General features: G+C 37.6%; 1 protein-coding gene across 4 annotated transcripts in view; it reads right to left on the bottom strand.

Moving 5' to 3' along the window:
* The window catches only part of PPP2R3A (protein phosphatase 2 regulatory subunit B''alpha), a 197,413-nt gene that overhangs the window by 113,179 nt on the left and 65,337 nt on the right, over positions 1-18,897 (bottom strand). For all 4 annotated transcript variants that reach the window (XM_059390965.1, XM_059390966.1, XM_059390968.1 and 1 more), the window contains one exon: positions 939-1,205. In XM_059390965.1, the coding sequence (XP_059246948.1) occupies positions 939-1,205 (267 nt within the window). The remainder of the gene's footprint in view (positions 1-938; positions 1,206-18,897) is intronic.

Raw genomic sequence — 18,897 nt, 5'->3', positions numbered from 1 at the left:
GCTGTTCCCACTGCTTGTGCTCTCTCTGGCAAATAAATAAAATATTAAAAAAATATTATTCCTGAAAGCAGGGGAACTGTGAAAGTGCACACGGGGTCTCAGGTGCTTCCACTTAGTCTGCTACTTGCCCACATGCAACCCCTAGTCTATTAAACCCCTCTGCCTCTTGAAGCACAGCCTGAACCACTGCTAAATCCTGATATGATCTGAATCTTCAGTTTATACGCATGAAAATAAAACCCAACAAAACAAAGCAAAGTGCTGCTACAGATGGTGAGCTAGGGAATGCCATGATCAAATATAATGTGATGCTCATGCTCAGTATTAATTGTTCTAGGAGGAGACTGGAGATGTAGCATCCAGTTACTAAAGATATTCAGTAGTCCTGGCATGAAAGGCTAAGATCTTAAATTAGAAGCAGTTGGGTATATTGGAAGGTATCAAAGACTTGGTTCCTAGCAGCAAATCCATTTTTTTAGAATAGAATTGGTGTTGAGCTGGCCCAATGGTTCCCTGTCTGGCTTCAGGGCTGAGTTATGATCAAAGGGTGACAACAAAAAAAGACATTCGTATTCAATACAAGGGAAATTTTTCTAACAAGTGAGGCTATTTAATAATGGAACAGGTTGCTTGGCAAGACTGTGAGCTTCCTGTCACTGAAAGCATTCAAGTAGAGAATGAATTTATGTGTTGATGATGTCATGGATGAAATTCCTATATTAAATGGGAGGATAAAGAGGGAAAACACTAAGGTTTTATTCAAACTTATGAGTTCCATGAAATGGGACCACAGATGGTATATCAGGATCAAATAAATTTTTTCAACAAGGGAAAAAACTAAGCCATGCTTAAAAACAGAGAGCAAAGAGGCAGTGGAGAGAGAGAAATTGGGACTGTTAGAGAAAGAGAGATAATACATCAGTTAGTAGTTACATTACCTTTGCAATTTTTCCCATTTCATAGATGTCCGCTTTCTGATCTTCAATATCCATGAAAGCAGTTTCAATTTTGCTTAGAGTCTGTTCATGGTTACTGCAGGCATCAGGGAGTCCTTCAGGAAAGTAGAACTGTGGAATGTTTATGGACAATGGTGCATTCACAACATTATTCACATGAGGAACAACGGAGAGAGGTTGGGGACTACTTGGAAAGGTGGCTGTAGGTTGAAGAGGTGTTCCAGGTTTCTTTTCTGGTTTATTTTGAATCTGGAAGGAAAATGTGATTATGAGACACAAAAATTCTAAACAGCATATATTTCTTGAAAGTCCTGGCCAGTAATAAGAATAAAGACAGTAGAGATCAAGAGCTCACTCTACTCTACAGGCTAAGTTTGCTTTTAGGGAATGCTTATCCATAGAAAGTAAATACATTAATTATCTGTCAATACCAGAGTTTACATAGATTTATGCTTTAAAAATCCGACAGTGTATTTTGTATCTTCAGGTGTATTCTTTGTTGGAATTAGATTAGTAAATTCTTTTCAAAGACTGTTCATCTTTCTGCACATTTCTACCTCTACTTCAACAGGTGCATAGAATAAATTCTTTTAAAATGCATAAATCTAAAATATATTAGGGGGGCTCCTTTCACCTTCTTCTCTCTAGTTTGACTTTGTCTAGGTAAAATCACCATCAGTCCCTGATGCAGAGAAAGTCTTTGTTAAGAAATTAAAGAGGTTTAGTTTTGGAATGTTTTTCACCAGGTTGATTTACTTGCCCCGGGGGGCATGCCATTTTTTTCTATGATACACATTTCTCTCATTTTTGGTACACGCCAGTAATAAGCAAGGATTATGGTTATTAGTTTCAACACAGCCAAACTCCCTTCAGAGTTTAATTCATTTACAGTTTATATCATTCCTTTTTCCAAAAAGGATTTGATGTGGTATGCCATAAAGAGACATAAGGAAGGACAGTATATAGGTGGGGCGGGGGGTGGTAGACAATGAAGACATTAAGATTATCTATGATTTAGGGAAAGGGGAAGAGAGGTACACTAACATTCAGGTAGAAGTCTACTTTACCAATGAAGACTAAATTTAGTTTTGAGATTCCTGGCAGAAAAAGCAAAAAGAATTCCATGAAGATTGTCAGAGTTTTAATTTCTTCTCTTAATTTTGATCAAATTATCTATCAAGGGTCAGGGGCACGGCTACTTCATAAAATACTTCATGAAGTATGAGAGTGTGACATGACTGTTGACCACCATGAACATATAATATTACTCAAATGTTCATTTTCTTTAAATTATACTAATGCCATTCCTAAAGTCTTAACAATGATTTATCTCTGAGTGGTAGATCTGAATATCATATTTCCTTTTGACATATGGACTCATAACAGACCTTTAAACTCAGGAAAAAAATCTTGGCTACCCTTGAAAAGCATGAGTACTACAGGAAGATAAGCTTCATTCACATAAATATGTGATGAATATGACTTAATCTTCTCTTGTCACGCATGACCCATTTTTCAGGTTAATATCTGACACTAATACAGTAGAGTAGAGTCTGTTCATATATTAATACTACTGGGGATATAAGGTCAGTTGGTCATGCCAAAATTTTGCTGCACTATCAAGATATCACCCCTATAAAATAACAGACAAGGAAAACACTGCACAGAGAGAAGTGAGGCTAATGAAATATGAAAAACTTAAAAGAAAACAGTGATGGGGGTGACTGGGTGGCTCGTTAAGCCGCTGCCTTTGGCTCAGGTTATGATCCCAGCATCCTGGGATTGAGTCCTGCATCGGGCTCTCTGCTCAGCGGGGAGCCTGCTTCCCTCTCTCTCTCTCTGTGTACCTGCCTCTCTGTGTACTTGTGATCTCTGTCAAATAAATAAATAAAATCTTAAAAAAAAAAAAAGAAACAGTGATGGCTCTGATGTGATGAGCTCTCTCACAGTGATGAGTTCTGTGACCTCAGGGAAGTTACTTAACATTTTAGAATTCAGTAATAAGATAGATTATAACTCCTACTTCTTGAAGGTTTTTGTGAAGATTAAAGGAAATTATAGGATGTAACTAATACAGGTAAAAGATTCAGAACAGTGCTAGGCACAGATAAGTCCTTATTTAAGAAAATGAGCCACAAGGCCACATGGTGAGGTTCTCAAAAGGTTAAGCATACTTTGGCATGGTCCTTCAGATGCAATGAGAAATGATCATTTACATTTGTAAAACAAGTTAAAGTTTACAAACCACTTTTGACTTAACAAATTGATAATCTGTACATAAACATTTCTCTCTGTTTTAATGCTAAACTGTAAATATTATTACAATGTCCCGTGAGTCATAACAGTAGAAACTGTTCCTAAACTTCTACAAGAAGACATATAATTCTTCAGGGGCTTTATGTTTATATGTCATTTATATAGGTCATTTATATTAGTGTCATCCCCTTTTTTTTTTTAAGATTTTATTTATTTGACAGAGATCACAAGTAGGCAGAGAGGCAGGCAGAGAAAGAGGAGGAAGCAGGCTCCCTGCGGAGCAGAGAGCCCCATGTAGGGCTTGATCTCAGAACCCTGATCATGACCTGAGCCAAAGGCAGAGGCTTTAACCCACTGAGGCACCCAGAAGCGCCAGTGTCATCCCCTTTTTATTATTCTGTGCTGAAACAGGTCTGTAACTACAAATATACAGTCACAAAAATTCTTTTTTTGTTTCCCCAAATGTTTTCTGTGGTGTGACATCCAGGGAGTTATAACCATAGGATTACGAACACTGGTGCCAGTGGGGATGAAATCCAATAGTCTAGTGAATATGCACTAGTGAAAAAGCTTTAGGGCAAGGCCTTCTATGTTAAATCTACATGTTTGCTTCAACAGAAAGAAGTAAAAATTGAGAACAAACCCTGGCTATCTGTCAAAGTTTTTATTTAAATGGGTATTCAATGATATAAGCCACTCTGCTTTCCTTAGTGTACTTGTTAACATCAAGCAATTCACTGATAGGGAAGTATTTTTTAACTCTTTGGTTAATCTGATATTTAACAAAATTGATGTTAATATTTAAAAGGGAAAAGAAAAAGAATGCATTTATTTTGTACTTTTATGTGTTATCAATTTACTTTTCACTGAATTCAATAGAAGACATGTAATTTAAAGTAGCTTCATAAAACTAGCCCTTTATAAATACTACAGAATAACACAGTTTTATAAAATTTGGAAGATTTACCAGCAAGTTTGGCACTCATTTTGAAAAAAACTTTTTTTTTTGAATAAAAAATTTTTGAATAAAAATTCAAATTTAGAAACAGCATTAAAATAGAACTAGCTGGGGAAAGTATCTCAATTCTCCATTTCAGTTTTGGTCTAAAAACATCGTATCATTTAGTATCCTTATACTATTATGTCACGGTAGCATTTTCAGTATTTGACCATTTTTGACCTGTTTTTAAAAATAAGCAATTTCATATGGTTCACTCAATCTGAAATTACTCTAGGTCATAATAATTATGAAACTATGGTTTCTTGCCGAATTCTGGGTGGCCATCATTTGTATGACCCTTGATTCATACTGTATTCAAGGTAAGGCAAATTGGTAAAACACTGGCCCTACAGAATACGCAAGGAAGCATGAATTCTGCAAAGTTGTCATCACAGGCAGAAGTGACTCAGTATCACAGCTTGCTGAGAGAGGACATTTCTTTTACAACCCAGAAATTAACTGCACTCCTTTGTTACCTACATACATTATATCACATCCACACAATTCTCTCTACATAAAATTAGTTGTTCCTTCAAAAGAAGATTACCAGGACTGATACTTTAAAAACAATTCATTACAGATGTATATATGTTAATACAAACATAGTCTATTGATTCAAAGGGCAAAGAAGAATTTTAACACAAAAATTCTAGTTTCTCAAAGATACTTCTATTAAATTTGAAATTGTACGATACTTGTTGAGGTGTAATTATTGTCTCTAAAACTGGATTCCCTCTCTATAAGACAAAAATGTAAGTACTGTACTTCAGGTCCAGAAGGTCTATTTTTAAACCTGTTGGAATCTCTCTACAAATAGCTTTCTGCAAATAGCTGAATAGAGGACACAGATTAATTCCTTGATCTAATATCAAGTGAGCTGTAAAATTATTTGTAAGTTAGTTCACTGGGTGGTTTTATTAGTAATAAAAATATTTTAAAAGAAACACCCAAGTTCCAAACCTGTGTCTGCTGAAATGACTTCAGCCGCTTCTTAAACCGTGACGGGAGAACAAAATCACAGCCCCTTGCCAGGAAAGCTAATTCTCCCCTTAAATCCGGGTCCCTTCGTAGAGATGTTTCCTTGATCATCATCTTTGAAAAGTGGATGTTTACTTAGCCACTGTCCAGCACACTTCTGAAGATGGTCAGATTTAAAAAGTTGTCAATCTTGTCAAGTAGAGAGGTATTTTCTTCTTATCTCCAAAAGAAATTAAGTTCAAGCATTGTGCTCTCCCAGTCTCCAGGGACCACAATCCATGCTTGTACTGACATGCAACTGGTTCCCAAATATAGCCAGTGGCTCCCAATACCTGATCATAATTTTCAAGTTAGAAACACGCCTGCAGTGGGCCTGTTGCTCCTTGTAGATAGCTTTTTGTTAAATTGACCTGCACATGTTGAGAATACAGAGCCTTCTGGGAAAGGAAGCACCCACTACTCTAGCACCAAAGTTAGAAACATTACAGCTGGACCTAAAAATAGCAACTTCTCAGATAATGCTAACTTCTTAAACTCAGAGTATGTGAGATAACAATCCAAATAAATCAGTTTCTCCTCAAACTATTAGAAAAAGAACATGGAGGGCATTTTTGGTTTTGCTATTTAGTATTTTATGAAAAAAGAACAAGCTACACTTCAAATTTCAATCTATCATTTTAAGAACAGTTTTAAAAAATTTCTTCTTTGAAGGGAAGCAAATACATAAAACCCTCTAGATATAGCCAGTGCAAATATGGAGAAAAACTTTCAACCTCAAATGGTAATATAGAAAGAGGTCTGTTGATTTTATATTTTAAAATCAAATCCTTTTTTTCTGGCTTGTGTGCAGAAGCCTATCTTAAGTTATCCAACATACTTTGCTGGAGTGATCCTGGATCTGGGCATATTTGAAAATTTTTTGTCAAAGTGTGGGCTAAGAAAGTGGAACAACTGGGGGCACCTGGATGGTTCAGTTGGTTGGGTGTCTGACTCTTGATTTTAGCTCATGATCTTGGGGTCATGGGGTGAAGGGTTCCTTACCCAGTGCAAATCTGCTTAAGATTCTCTCTCTTGGGGCACCTGGGTGGCTCAGTGCATTAAAGCCTCTGTCTTTGGCTCAGGTCATGATCCCAGGGTCCTGGGTGGAGCCCTGCATTGGGCTTTCTGCTCAGCGGAGAGCCTGCTTCCCTTCCTCTCTCTCTGCCTGCCTCTCTGCCTACTTGTGATCTCTGTCAAATAAATAAATAAAATCTTAAAAAAAAAAAAGATTCTCTCTCTCCCTCTCTTTCTGTCCCTGCCCGCACTTGCACACTGTTTCACTCTTTCAAAATAAATAAATTAATAGAATCTTAAAAAATAAGAAAAGAAAGTGGAACAATTGAATGTCCTAAGAAAGCAGGTTTAGATACATGTGAGTGAAATACAGCTACAGTAAAGGTAAAAAAGATGAGCAAACAGCAATGACATAGTAGTTTTGAATTTGTGACACTTTCTTCTTTAAGGAAATAAATAATCTCAAATTTTATTTTAAAGAAATAATCTCAAATTTAAAAAATATTCTATTATTTTGTTATATACTAAACATCTGCCTCATATAGTCATTTACAAATAAAATTTCAAACATCCTCTTCAGTCTTTATTTTTGATCACATCATTCAATCAATATTTATTTTCTATTTCTAGAAAATATAAACCAAACATCATTACCAAATAAACCCCCAAACAAAAAAATAGCTCTAACGCTCTTCTACTGAACTTTTGTCAAATTTAGTGGGAATTAAATTCTTTGGATTTCCATTGTTTCCTTCATTTTTTAAAAAAAGATTTTATTTATTTATCAGAGAGAGAGAGAGAGAGCAAGCACAAGCAGAGGGAGTGTCAGGCTGAGGGAGAAGCAGCCTCCCTGCTGAGCAAGGACTTGATCCCTGACCTGAAGATAGATTCTTAACTGACTGAGCCACCTAGGTGTCCTATCTACATTGTTAAAAATTTATTTCCTTCCAAACATTCTGACGCTTCATGATGTGTACATTGGGCTTATATGTCTAAACCTATAGTTTTCAAATTTTTTTTCTTTTTAAGCTGTGGAATTCTCCACTCACACAAAATCTTACATGAAAGCTTTCAATATATAGTATGGTTGACAGAAGATTATGGATGATATCACTGCTCTAATACTTTAACTTGGGCTCTTCCGTTCTCCCCAATTTCCCCTCACTGGGCTTACAAGTTAACTCTGAGCTCTAGCTTTCCCTGATTTTCTTCCTACACTTTTGCCTAGAATAATTTTTTACTCCTTCATTATTTACCCCCTTAATTAAAACATCAAAAAACTCTGTTATGAATGGCATTAGGTCTTAGGCTTATGAATTAACGCTTTTTCAATTAAACTACATCTTAAACTGTATTCCTCTTGTTCTTCCCAACAGCAATGTGGGAGGTGACTCTTCATCCCATCATCCCTTTCCTGTTCCTTCTCCTCAAATCATATATACTCTACCCATCCTTCAAAATCCAATTCAAATTTTACCTATTTCATGAAGGTTTCCCTATGTAAGCCCCCTTGACTACAATTCTCCTAATGAAATACCATTACTCTTAAATGACTTCTACTTAACCTATTCTCTGGTTCAGCCAATGATCTCCATTCTCCTGTAAAAGAGAGAACCTGACAATTGGAACATACTGATCCATGACTAACAATTTAGTTACTGTTATGTTCTCATATTTCTTATCACAGTAGTTGCTTAATAAGAGTTGGTTGTGCCTGTATCCACTTGTTTATGTTAGCTGTACTTTTTACAGTAATTACTCAATTCAATTACATATTACATAAGCTAATGAAATACGGATGTTGAAAAAAGCTGTTGTTTCTAAAACTCCTAAAATTGAAAATAAAACAACTAAGTCGAATTGTTTTATACAGATTCAGTAAAAAGAGATGCCTGGGTGACTCAGTCAGTTGGGCAGCTGACTCTTGGTTTCCACTCAGGTAACGATCTCTGGGTACTAGGATCAAGCTACGAGTGGGGCTGACGCTCAGTGGACTCTGCTTGAGATTTTCTCTCCCTCTCCCTCCCCCTCTGGCCCTCTCTGGTACATACACAGGCACGTGCATGGTTTTCCTCTTTCAAATAAAAAAATAAAATGATTTTAAAAAAGATTCAGTAAAGGCAAGCTGTTAGTTTAAAAAAATTTTTTTTCTGTAAAATTATATTACATATGGGTGAGATAAAGGACAAGATAATGAAAATCTAGGAGTCTACATTCGAATTGCTTCACTACTGACTTAAGTTCCTTCTTCACTTTAAAGAAATTCTAAATCAGTCAACAAATGTATTGAATGTGATTTATTAAAGAAAGATCTTATATGGACCTCCAATTTCCAATGACAGTCGAAGAAAAGGCTTTGCCTTCTACCAAAAGATCTGAATAAATTAATGTTCTGAGTTAAAATAAAATTTTGTAATACATACACAGAGTTTATGATTCCCTACTAATTATCAATCCCAACTGTGTTCTAGTAAAAGGGTTTCTACTACAATATTTTATAATCTGATAATTATTTTCCAAGAATCTAAACTCTTGAGGGTAAGGTCAATTTTATAGTCATTCAAACAAGTATTTTTCTGGCCACTTACACAGACATTTCACTTGGTGCTGAGGGTATGGATATAATAAATAAATGGTTTCTTCTTTTCCTTACCATACCTAGCATAAAGCTGATTTGGAGCAAAGAAAAACAAATACTTTCATTTCATTCACTTCCCGTAAGTCTCCAAAGTTTCCAAGTCAGAAGAGTAGTTAAAAAAGAGCCTGTCTGCTACACTCTTAAGAAAACATTTCTCCATTTCTTTTGATGATGAAGTGAGCTGTAGTTTTTGTTTATCTAACTGCTTTCCAAAGAAATCAAAAGGAGAAAAGACCAGGCCCCCTAACAGCGCTTAGGAAAGAACTGGTCCACAGCAATAAGTTATTGATGGAAAAAGACTATCACGAGGTTGGTTTATTTGCTTTTTACTTATTTACTTGTGCTTATATGGAAATAAATGTGTTTGGTTCTAGAAGGTATCTCAGAATGAGTTAGTTTCAAGAAGAATATAAGTGAAATATAGTTGCAAAGAAGAGAGTTTTTAGAGTGACCTCTTTTTTAGTGGGAAAAATCAAGTATGAGGAATTTCACTACTGATGCAAACACGATCTATTATCTACTCTCTTCTCTACGTTTATCATAGAGTAAGTACAATTCATGGGGCTGGGTGTTTTTGGGTGAGAGTTTAGCCTGGCGGGGGGCTACCCAGCATGAAGGATAGAAAATTATTATTATTATTATTTTTAATTTGACAGAGAGAAATCACAAGTAGATGGAGAGGCAGGCAGAGAGAGAGAGAGAGGGAAGCAGGCTCCCTGCTGAGCAGAGAGCCTGATGCGGGACTCGATCCCAGGACCCCGAGATCATGACCCGAGCCGAAGGCAGCGGCTCAACCCACTGAGCCACCCAGGCGCCCAAGGATAGAAAATTATTAATGCATAGTCTATAAATTCAATTTGAGACCATGGAAAGGGTAGAACTGTGGGCAGTTATAATGTAAAGAGTCAACTGTAAGGTCTTCCCAATGTCCTTCTGAAATAAACCAGATCTTTTCTCCTGCCTTCTAGAGCATATATAAAGTCCATCCAAATACGATAACTAGTCAACAGTAGGTGTTTTCCTGCACAACCACCTGCATCTCTTCTCATCTTACGGATCATTCATGAGCGTACCCTGTCTGATGACACATGTTTGTTCTGTCTGGACAATGTGCTCAACCTGGGTCTTTAAGGCAACTGTATTAACACAGCTTGACCAGAGGATGAAAAAGCTTCATACTCTCGCTCTTCTGGGGACTGGGGGTCCATCACTTGTTACCTCAAGATCCAGCTGCCTAGACTGGGGTTTGTTATGTGTTCCATACATGTTCCCCTAGAGGAAACAGGATAGAGCAAGGATGATAATCTTTCTCAAAGAGAACCAGCTGTTGTGGGTTCCTGGGTACAGAGTTTTACCAGTTCCTTATCCAGCTTAAGTGGAAGAAAGGCTAGCCTATGCTGTGACCTGAAAAAGTGAAGGATTTTTTAAAGATAGCCTTCTAAGGAAAGCAGGAAAAGGTGCTCTCTTACCATGTCCTGAAAGGACCTAAAGAACTTAGGAGTGAGTCTAGAAAGCCTGTCTCTCAACTTAGGAGTGAGTCTAGAAAGCCTGTCTCTCAACGAAGGTGAGACTGGGAAGGAGAAAGAATAAAGCTGTGTGTGACACCCAACACATTCAATTTTTGTAGAATTCATTCTTTAAGGCTTAGTCTGAAACTCAGGCTTGATTCTCTGAAACTTTCTGAATCCTCTTCAGAAAGGATTATAATTCCTTTTAGTGAAGACAATGGTGATATACAATATTAATTCTTTCTTTCTCTGGAAAGAATCAGCACTATGGGATATTTTAAGAAAAAAAAAATGGGTTGATTACACAGGATAGAGAAAAATTTGAACAACTGCCTGAAGAAGTAAATCATTTATTTTGACTTGTAGAAAACTGCTAAACAGTTAATACTGTATATGCAATGTGTTGTGCCAAAATAAGTCTAGCCTTTATTTTACAAACACACTTGTCAAGTCATTCACCAGCCTCAGGTTAACATGGCTATGAAGACTGAGATGATACCATCAACCAAGACCTTAGAGTGAAGGCGGCTTGTGGGGTAAGTAAGGCAGCAAAGCTGTGAAAATCTGAGTGACAGAAATACAAAGCACAGCAAACCTGGGAAATGAGCTCAGTTGTGTTCAATGTTAGAATAAGGTCCAGAAAGACAAGAGAGTCACTGTGAAGTGACACTAAAGATTCTGCTCAAAAGATGCTATGGGGGGAGAAAAGTTACATATTTAAGAGGAAGCTCTGCTACATCAGAAGGGTATTTCTGATTCAAAAAAGGAAGCTGACTGTGTTGAAAAACTTAAAAATACTAAATCAAAAGATTTTCTCAGGGGCGCCTGGGTGGCTCAGTGCATTAAGCCGCTGCCTTCTGCTCAGGTCATGATCTCAGGGTCCTGGGATCGAGTTCCACATCGGGCTCTCTGCTCAGCAGGGGGCCTGCTTCCCTTCCTCTCTCTCTGTCTGCCTCTCTGCCTACTTGTGATCTCTCTCTGTCAAATAAATAAATAAAATTAAAAAAAAAAAGATTTTCTCAGTCCACACAAGAACTTGTACATGAATGTTCATTGCAGACTTATTCATAATAGCCAAAAAAGTGGAAACAACCCAAATGTCCATCAGCTGGTGAATGGATAAACAAAATGTGGTATACTCACACAATGGAGTATTATTTAACCACTCAAAGGAATGAAGCACTGATACATGCTACATGATGAATCTTGAAAACATTCTGCTAAGTAAAAGAAGACAAATACAAAAGACTGCACATTGTAAGATTCCATTTAAATGAAACGTCCATAACAGACAAATCCATATAGACAGAAAGTAGATTAGTGGTTGCCAGGGGCTGAGGGAAGGAGGGCAGAGGGAGTGACTGCCAATGAATACAGGTTTTGGGGGGGATGATGAAAATGTTCTAGAATTAGATAGTGCTGATGGCTGCACAACCTTGTTGAATATACTAAAACCTACTGAATTACGAACTTCAGAAGGGTATATTTTATACTGTGCAAATTATATCTAGGAAAAAAAAGCCTTTCTCAACCTGGCTTTAATTGCCAGAGTAGTTAAAAGAGGTAATAACCTGGAATCATAGACTGCTTAAAATACCACTGCAAATGAGCTTTAAGAAATTGATTATAAGCTAATTAGTTAATTACTCTTAATCCTAAATTTTGATATCCTCCTTTAGGCTCTAAAGTGTTTTCACATTGTTTAATAGCTTGTTTTGTGTAATTAATGCTATTTTACTCTTAAAGAATGAATACTGAGGTGGGGGAAAAGGTTGTGTGGTGTTGCTTATCCATGGCTTCTTTGATCCTGGCCTGATCCTTGAGTTGAGCCTTAAGTTTATTGGCTGCAGCAAAACAGGCAGTCTAACAAGCATTTTGCGTCTTGTTTCAGTTGCCTCGAAATGACAGGAACACATTCCATGACGAATAACAGAAAGAACCTACAAATCAAATATTTTTGCCCCTCAGTATTCCTAATACTTAGAGACAGACCTTCTTTTAGGATCTGGGGCAAGAAGAGATAATTAAGAGTCTAAAATTATTAGGCATAATAATTCTTGGATATCTAGAACTTCTAGTTCCTAGAGTTCTCTGTCCTCCTTAGTCTGCTTTTCTTCCACCCTCTCTTTCAGGAATTCAATTAGAGACTGCTCATTATAGAGCACAAGAATTCAGTTTTAGCCTATCAATACATCAGACAACTAAAGTTAGAAGGAATAGAGGGTTTTCAATCCACTACATGTCAATGAACACCCAGTAGCAGTTCTATAAAATACCTTGCCCATCTTCACTGGGTGTGTGTGTGAGTCTGTGAGTCTGTGTGACTTTTCAGTAATTTTGGGTGAGGGCTCAATTCACAGATGTCATATGAGAAGGCTGGAACTGGTGGTCAAACTTCTAGCGATAAGCATTATACTGCAAATAAAACAGCTGACAGAATTGTGCTTCTTGCATGCCAAGTGCCTTTTGGATGCCTTGTGTTAAAGATGGGAGATATAGCATGTTTATCTGCTAATTGAAAGACCTAGTAATGGGGAAAAATTGATGAATGTGGGAGACAAAAGGCCAATCAGGGAAGAAAGTCCCTGAGTTAGTGGGAGAAGATGGGACTTACAGCACCAGTACAGGGGCTGGTCGTACGTAGGTGCCCAGATCATTCACATATAGTAACAGAAAGAAAGGGAGAGAGCATATGGGTACTGATATGGCTAGGGGGCTAGCTTAAGATCCCCCTCTGATTGGCTCACTTTTCTTAGTGAAATCGGAAACAACATCATTAGCTGAGGGTGAGAATGGAAGAGATGTTAGAAAACAGAGAAGAATGGATGAGTCATTTGAAGAGTGGGAAAGTGAGGGATTAGAGAACTGTAGTAGGACTGCCAGACAGCTTGGAAGGCCCACTGGAGGTTGGTGGTCATGAATTTAGTGCAAAGACCACTCAATATTATTTTGTGATTTTCTCTAGCCAAGGTTTAGCTGCCAAATAAAAGCTTAAAGCAGACAGAGAACATAATTTAATGTAAGCTGTGGTTTTTCCAGGTGAATACTACAAAGTGAAGGTAAGGTAAAGAAGCTGAAACTATATTCAAGAGAGTGATTTTAATGAGGAACTATGGCAATGGTTCTCAGACAAGAGCATGCACCAGAATTACCTGCAGGGCTTGTTAAACCACTGATTGTTGAGTCCCATCATTAGAGTTTTGATTTAGTAGGTAAGGGGTGGGGCCTCAAAATACGTATTTTTTTTTTTTTTTTATGTTCACTTAGCCAGCATATAGTACATCATAAGTCTTTGTTGGTTGCAGAAGGGAGTGAGGTGGAGAGATGGGGTAACTGGGTGTTGGGTGTTAAGGAGGGCACGTGTTGGGATGAGCACTGGGTGTTATTTGCAACTAATGAATCGTTGAACACTAGATGAAAATATGTATTTCTATCAAGCTCCCAGGTGATGCTGATGCTGTTGGATGGAAACCATACTTTTAAAATCACTGACATAAACAGAATCAGAGAAGGAGTAGCTGAAGAAGGACAGAAGAAAAATTGGAGAGATCAAGGAACTGAGAAACGTGTATTCGCTGCTTCACCTACTAAAAACACACAAGAATTGTAGCAAAAATTGTATTGGGAAGTATCATAGAGCCAAGAGAGAACATCTTCAAGAAATAAGGGAGGGTGCCTGGGTGGCTCAATTGGTTAAGTGTCTGCCTTCGGCTCAGGTCACAATCCCAGGGTCCTGGGATGGAGTCTTGCATCAGGATCCCCGGGAGTCTGCTTCTCCCTCTGCTTGCCGATCCCACTGCTTGTGCTCTCACTCTCTCTGACAAATAAATAAATAAAATATTAAAAAAAAAAAAGGAAGGAAGGAATTAACATGAGGTTAGTAGATGACTGCAACCAGGAGGGGTACTGGGTGGTGAGTCTCATGACATCAGTTCAAAACTGGAGGGGTAGTTTCAGTGAGATAGGAAAAAGAATAGTTTGGAAATAGCAATAAAAAGAAAGAACACTCACTGCCCCCTCCAAACCCTGTGGACGAGGGGGTGAATCGGTAAAGAAAAAAAAAAGCCAAGATTTCACATGGCTATATTGTGGGAGAGATGGATTTCAGTTAGAACTAGGAGTAAAGGGAATGTTCAGAAAGAGTCTGATAACATAGGAGATTCTGCCAGTGAATGACGAGTTCAAGAGGGCATGGGGAAAAGATCTCGGGAGTTGGGAGGGTTGGATGTAGACTGAGAAGAGAGCATGTACAAGAATAGGGTGAGAAGAGTGATGATCTGGATTCCTGGACTTCTTATGGTGACTGGTGCAAGCAGGGATGAAGAACCAATTAGATTAGTCCTGATGGTCGAATTAGTCCTTAAGGCAGAGAGGGTGGAGCTGTGAGTATTGGGCAGACCTGTGAGGGAGGCCTGAGGGTGTTAACAGGAACAAGCTGAGTTCTGGGAACTCCTTTTCACTCCTGCCAAGGGTGGTGTGGAAGATAGGCAGGGACTGCTCTCAAAAGGATCTGGATATCTGGGACTCACATTTTACTAGAATTCTAGGGGATGTGCATAATTTGGAGCATGTTTACCCTCTAGTTTTTTGTGTCCACACAAACATATTAAGAAAAAGTGATCACACTGGTACATCTGTTTTTGCAATTTACGTTTTTAATTAAATAGTTTATCTTGACCATTTTTTCCTGTATCAGTATATACAGATCTACAAGTTCTTTTGAATATAGGTGGGGACATATCTGAGATAGCTGATGCTGATTCACTAGGAAAACTGGAGATGCAAAGAACCTGACCTCAGAAGCCACTAAAGGCAGAGGGGGAAATACAGGTAGAACGCATTCTGCAAATTCAAATTTGCTACTGGCCATATCCCATTACTTTTATTAACCCACACTGTGGTTAAACAAATTAGGAGAAAGGATGATTTCCAACTAACTTACTGAGTGTTTTCATTTCTACCCAAACTCTATCCAAAGAAGCCATCAGCACCTCTAAAGCTAGGGGAGAATAAACATTTTCCTTCAGTGATATGACTGGTTAATCTCAATGAAGGCATGGATATCAACATTGAATGTAAAGACAGAGAAACATTTATTTTAAATACTCCAGAATAAACAAGAAGGTTCCTACAGTGTGCTTTGCTATAATCTTAAATTTATTTTCATAATTACTACACTTTTAAATATATATATATATATATACACACACACACACAAAATTATATAATATTTAAACTTTGAGAAAACCAAAATGTTAGGTCATTAGCCTAAGAAAACATTTTATTCTCCCCTGGAATGGTATCTTAGATATAGATTCCTGATCAGGATCGAAGAAAGCAGAGTTCTAATAACAGCACAAATCCTGCCTACCCCAAAAGATTTCTCTGACCCTCCTGGGCATCCCCAAACACCACCACCATCACCACCTGCACCACCACCACCACCACCATCACCAAACAAACAAACAAACAAAAACAATTGTACTGAAAAACTAAATGGCCAGAAAAATTCTTTTCCAACCTAAATTCATGGGGATGAAGATGGAAATTTTAAGAATGGGAAAAGGACAATGAGACAATGAAATGTATAGGTATTCCTTAAAGAGAAAGGACAAATATTCAATTTGGACAAAGGACAAAATATTCAAAATATTCAATTTAAACAGTATGTGGAGGTTCTACAATAGGGCCTAGGGGTGCAATGGTGAACAAGAGAGCACCATCTCCTAGAAATACCTATAGTTTATAATCAAGAGATTTCCATTCTGCAATAAAGGGAAATGACCTATACTTTTTAAAGTTAGAATCATCTTTTAGTCATATGCATGTATATTTAAAAAAAAGAATAGGGTAACACAGCACACCATTTTGTAACTTTTTGCCACTTAATATATTATGAATGTTTTTCCTTATCAACAAATACATTTCTGTGATATTTTTGAGGACTGCATAATTCTCCATATTACATGGACCATAATGTACTAAATCCAGTGATCTCCACACATTTTGGACTCAGGACTCCTTATGCGCTTAAAAATTACTAAGGACTCCAAAGTGTTTTTGATTATGTGGGTTATAACTGTTAATATTTACCATATCAGAATTTTTTTTTTTTTAACCCTTGGGTAGCTTTATTATAGCTAACAGGAGAACCAAAATCAAATGATAATTATCATATCTCACACTAGGATACTGACTTCAGATTATGTTTACATTCAATATAGATGCTTAGAATCACTGAAATTAAGTGTACATCCAGCATATACTAAATAATTTTCTAAATCGAATCAGATATTAAACTTTTTAATTTTTTAATTATGTTTGGTTGTACATAATTAGTTTCTGAGGTAGTGTTCAATGATTCATTGATTAAATATAACCCCCAGTCCTCATCACAGCATGTGCCCTCCTAAATACCCATCACACTGTTACCCCCTCCTCCCACCCTTTTCCCTTCTCAGGGTCCATGGTCTCTCATGGTTCATGTCCCTCTCTGATTTCTCCCCGTTTGGATTTACCTCCCTTCCCCTATGGTCCTCTGTTCTATTTCTTATTTTCCACATTTGAGTGAAACCATATGATAATTGTCTTTCTCTGCTTGACTTATGCTCTTAATGGGGTTCTTTCTTCTTGCCAGGAAAGGTAATGGGACTGTTCCTAGAACACCACAAGACAGTTAGGTGATAAAAGCTAGAGAAATTAAGAGGCCAGAGGCCTAATGAGATATTAAGCTTTACTGAGGCACCACCCTCATTCCTAGAAGGGCACCCTGACCTCAGGTCTCCTGCACCTATCCTTGACAGTCAAAGGACAAAGGGCTAGCTAGCGCTCAGGCAAGAGGACAGTTTTCATTTGGGAAGCAGGCAGAGTAGGCAACCAATAATCCCATTATTTGATTACTCATTCACTTATTTGTTTATTCATTCAACAAAGTTATTTAATGCTACTATTTGCCAAATAAAGGCCAATATAAGCTAGTGGCTCAAACACAGAAACCTGAGAGGGATTAAAAAATCTCCCTCAATGGTGATTCACAGACCTGTACCCCTGGGGATAAAAATATATGGTTATAAAAAAAAAAAAATCTCCCTCAAAATGCTTATTTTAACATTTAAGTTTTATTAGGTGTACAATTAAGAGCTGGTGATCACATCTTTGGAGGCTGAAGTGGAAAAAGAGAAAGCAAGGTATGAATTTGGTTGTCAGATACGTTATCTGCTTAAATTCTGACTTTAAGACTCCGGAAAGCTGATGGGAAACAGGTTAGAGTGGATTCTACTAAGTTAGAATTCACAATAATATAACCAGAAGAATCTGATGTTTTCCTTCATACTCTCTAGGAAGGAAAGGTCTGATAAACCAATTTTGGTCACCGTTGATCATCAAGATTAGGCTACCACAGAGCCTAGGTGTGACAGAAATAATGGTTTCATGACATTTCCATCTAGTCTCTCTTATTGGATACCCCTGAGACCAATGCTTACATATGTTAAGACAGATGGAGGATTAAAGTACACTTTGATGTCTTAGAAAGCAATGGAATGGAATGGAATGGAATAGAATGAAACTGATCCAAGCCACTGGAGAAATAAACCTCTAATCTCAGTATCATCGACACTGTCATAGCACCAAGAGCTAGCACCTTAAGTAAATTTGTTGAATTGGAGTACCCATATCCAAATGTTATCTCCTCCAGAGAAACTTCTCTGAATTCCACAAGCTGAGACGTTATTTCTCCCTCCTCTGAGTTTCTGTAGGACTTCCTTTGTCTCTCTCTTCTGGAATCTATTCTTTCTACTTTCCATCATAGTAAACAGCTCACCTCCCCTATTAGACTGTGGGCTCCACAAAGGCTTGTCATGTCTGATTCATTTTTATCTCCTCCTGTATGCTATGCATGCTTATACTATTTACAAACTATTTTATGCATGTAAAGCATTTTAGCAACCTCTATTTTGCATACCAATTATGTATTAACTATGTTGAAATAAATTTCTGGCCCAAGAAAGAGCCATTCCTGCCTGAGTACCATGTCAAGCAAACTGAAACTTAGATACCATGTATCTGCAAAAGTTCTGCTTGACCAGAAATGCAGTATATTCATGCAGCCAATTCAATGCAAAGCCAACTCTGAGCCTTCTCACCCCAGACAAGGTTAATTAAGTGGCCCCGGACAATCACATTTATTTTATTTGCCTCTTCCTTGTTCTTTACTCTTTATTCTACAAAAGCTTTTTGTCTAATGCCCCATTTTTCAGTTCTCCAAAAGGAGACTATCTACTTCATAAAGTGTTAAAGTTTGTATCACCTAAATTGTCTTCTTTAATCACTTTTAAGAGTTTTTGGTGGTAAGGGATGATATCCAAGGCTGACTGCTAATGCCTACGGGACAAGTTGTGCAGACAAGGCACCCGCTGAACCCTTTGAGAGTTCACTGTTCTCATCACTACTGAGAGCTGCGGTAAGTCACACTCAGATTTGAGCTTCATACCTCTGTGGGTAGCTCTA

Source organism: Mustela nigripes, chromosome 2, assembly GCF_022355385.1.
Source record: "Mustela nigripes isolate SB6536 chromosome 2, MUSNIG.SB6536, whole genome shotgun sequence".
In the NCBI taxonomy this organism is placed as follows: domain Eukaryota; kingdom Metazoa; phylum Chordata; class Mammalia; order Carnivora; family Mustelidae; genus Mustela; species Mustela nigripes.
Note: the sequence above shows the minus strand (reverse complement) of the source record. Positions and strands in the feature narration are given on the sequence as shown.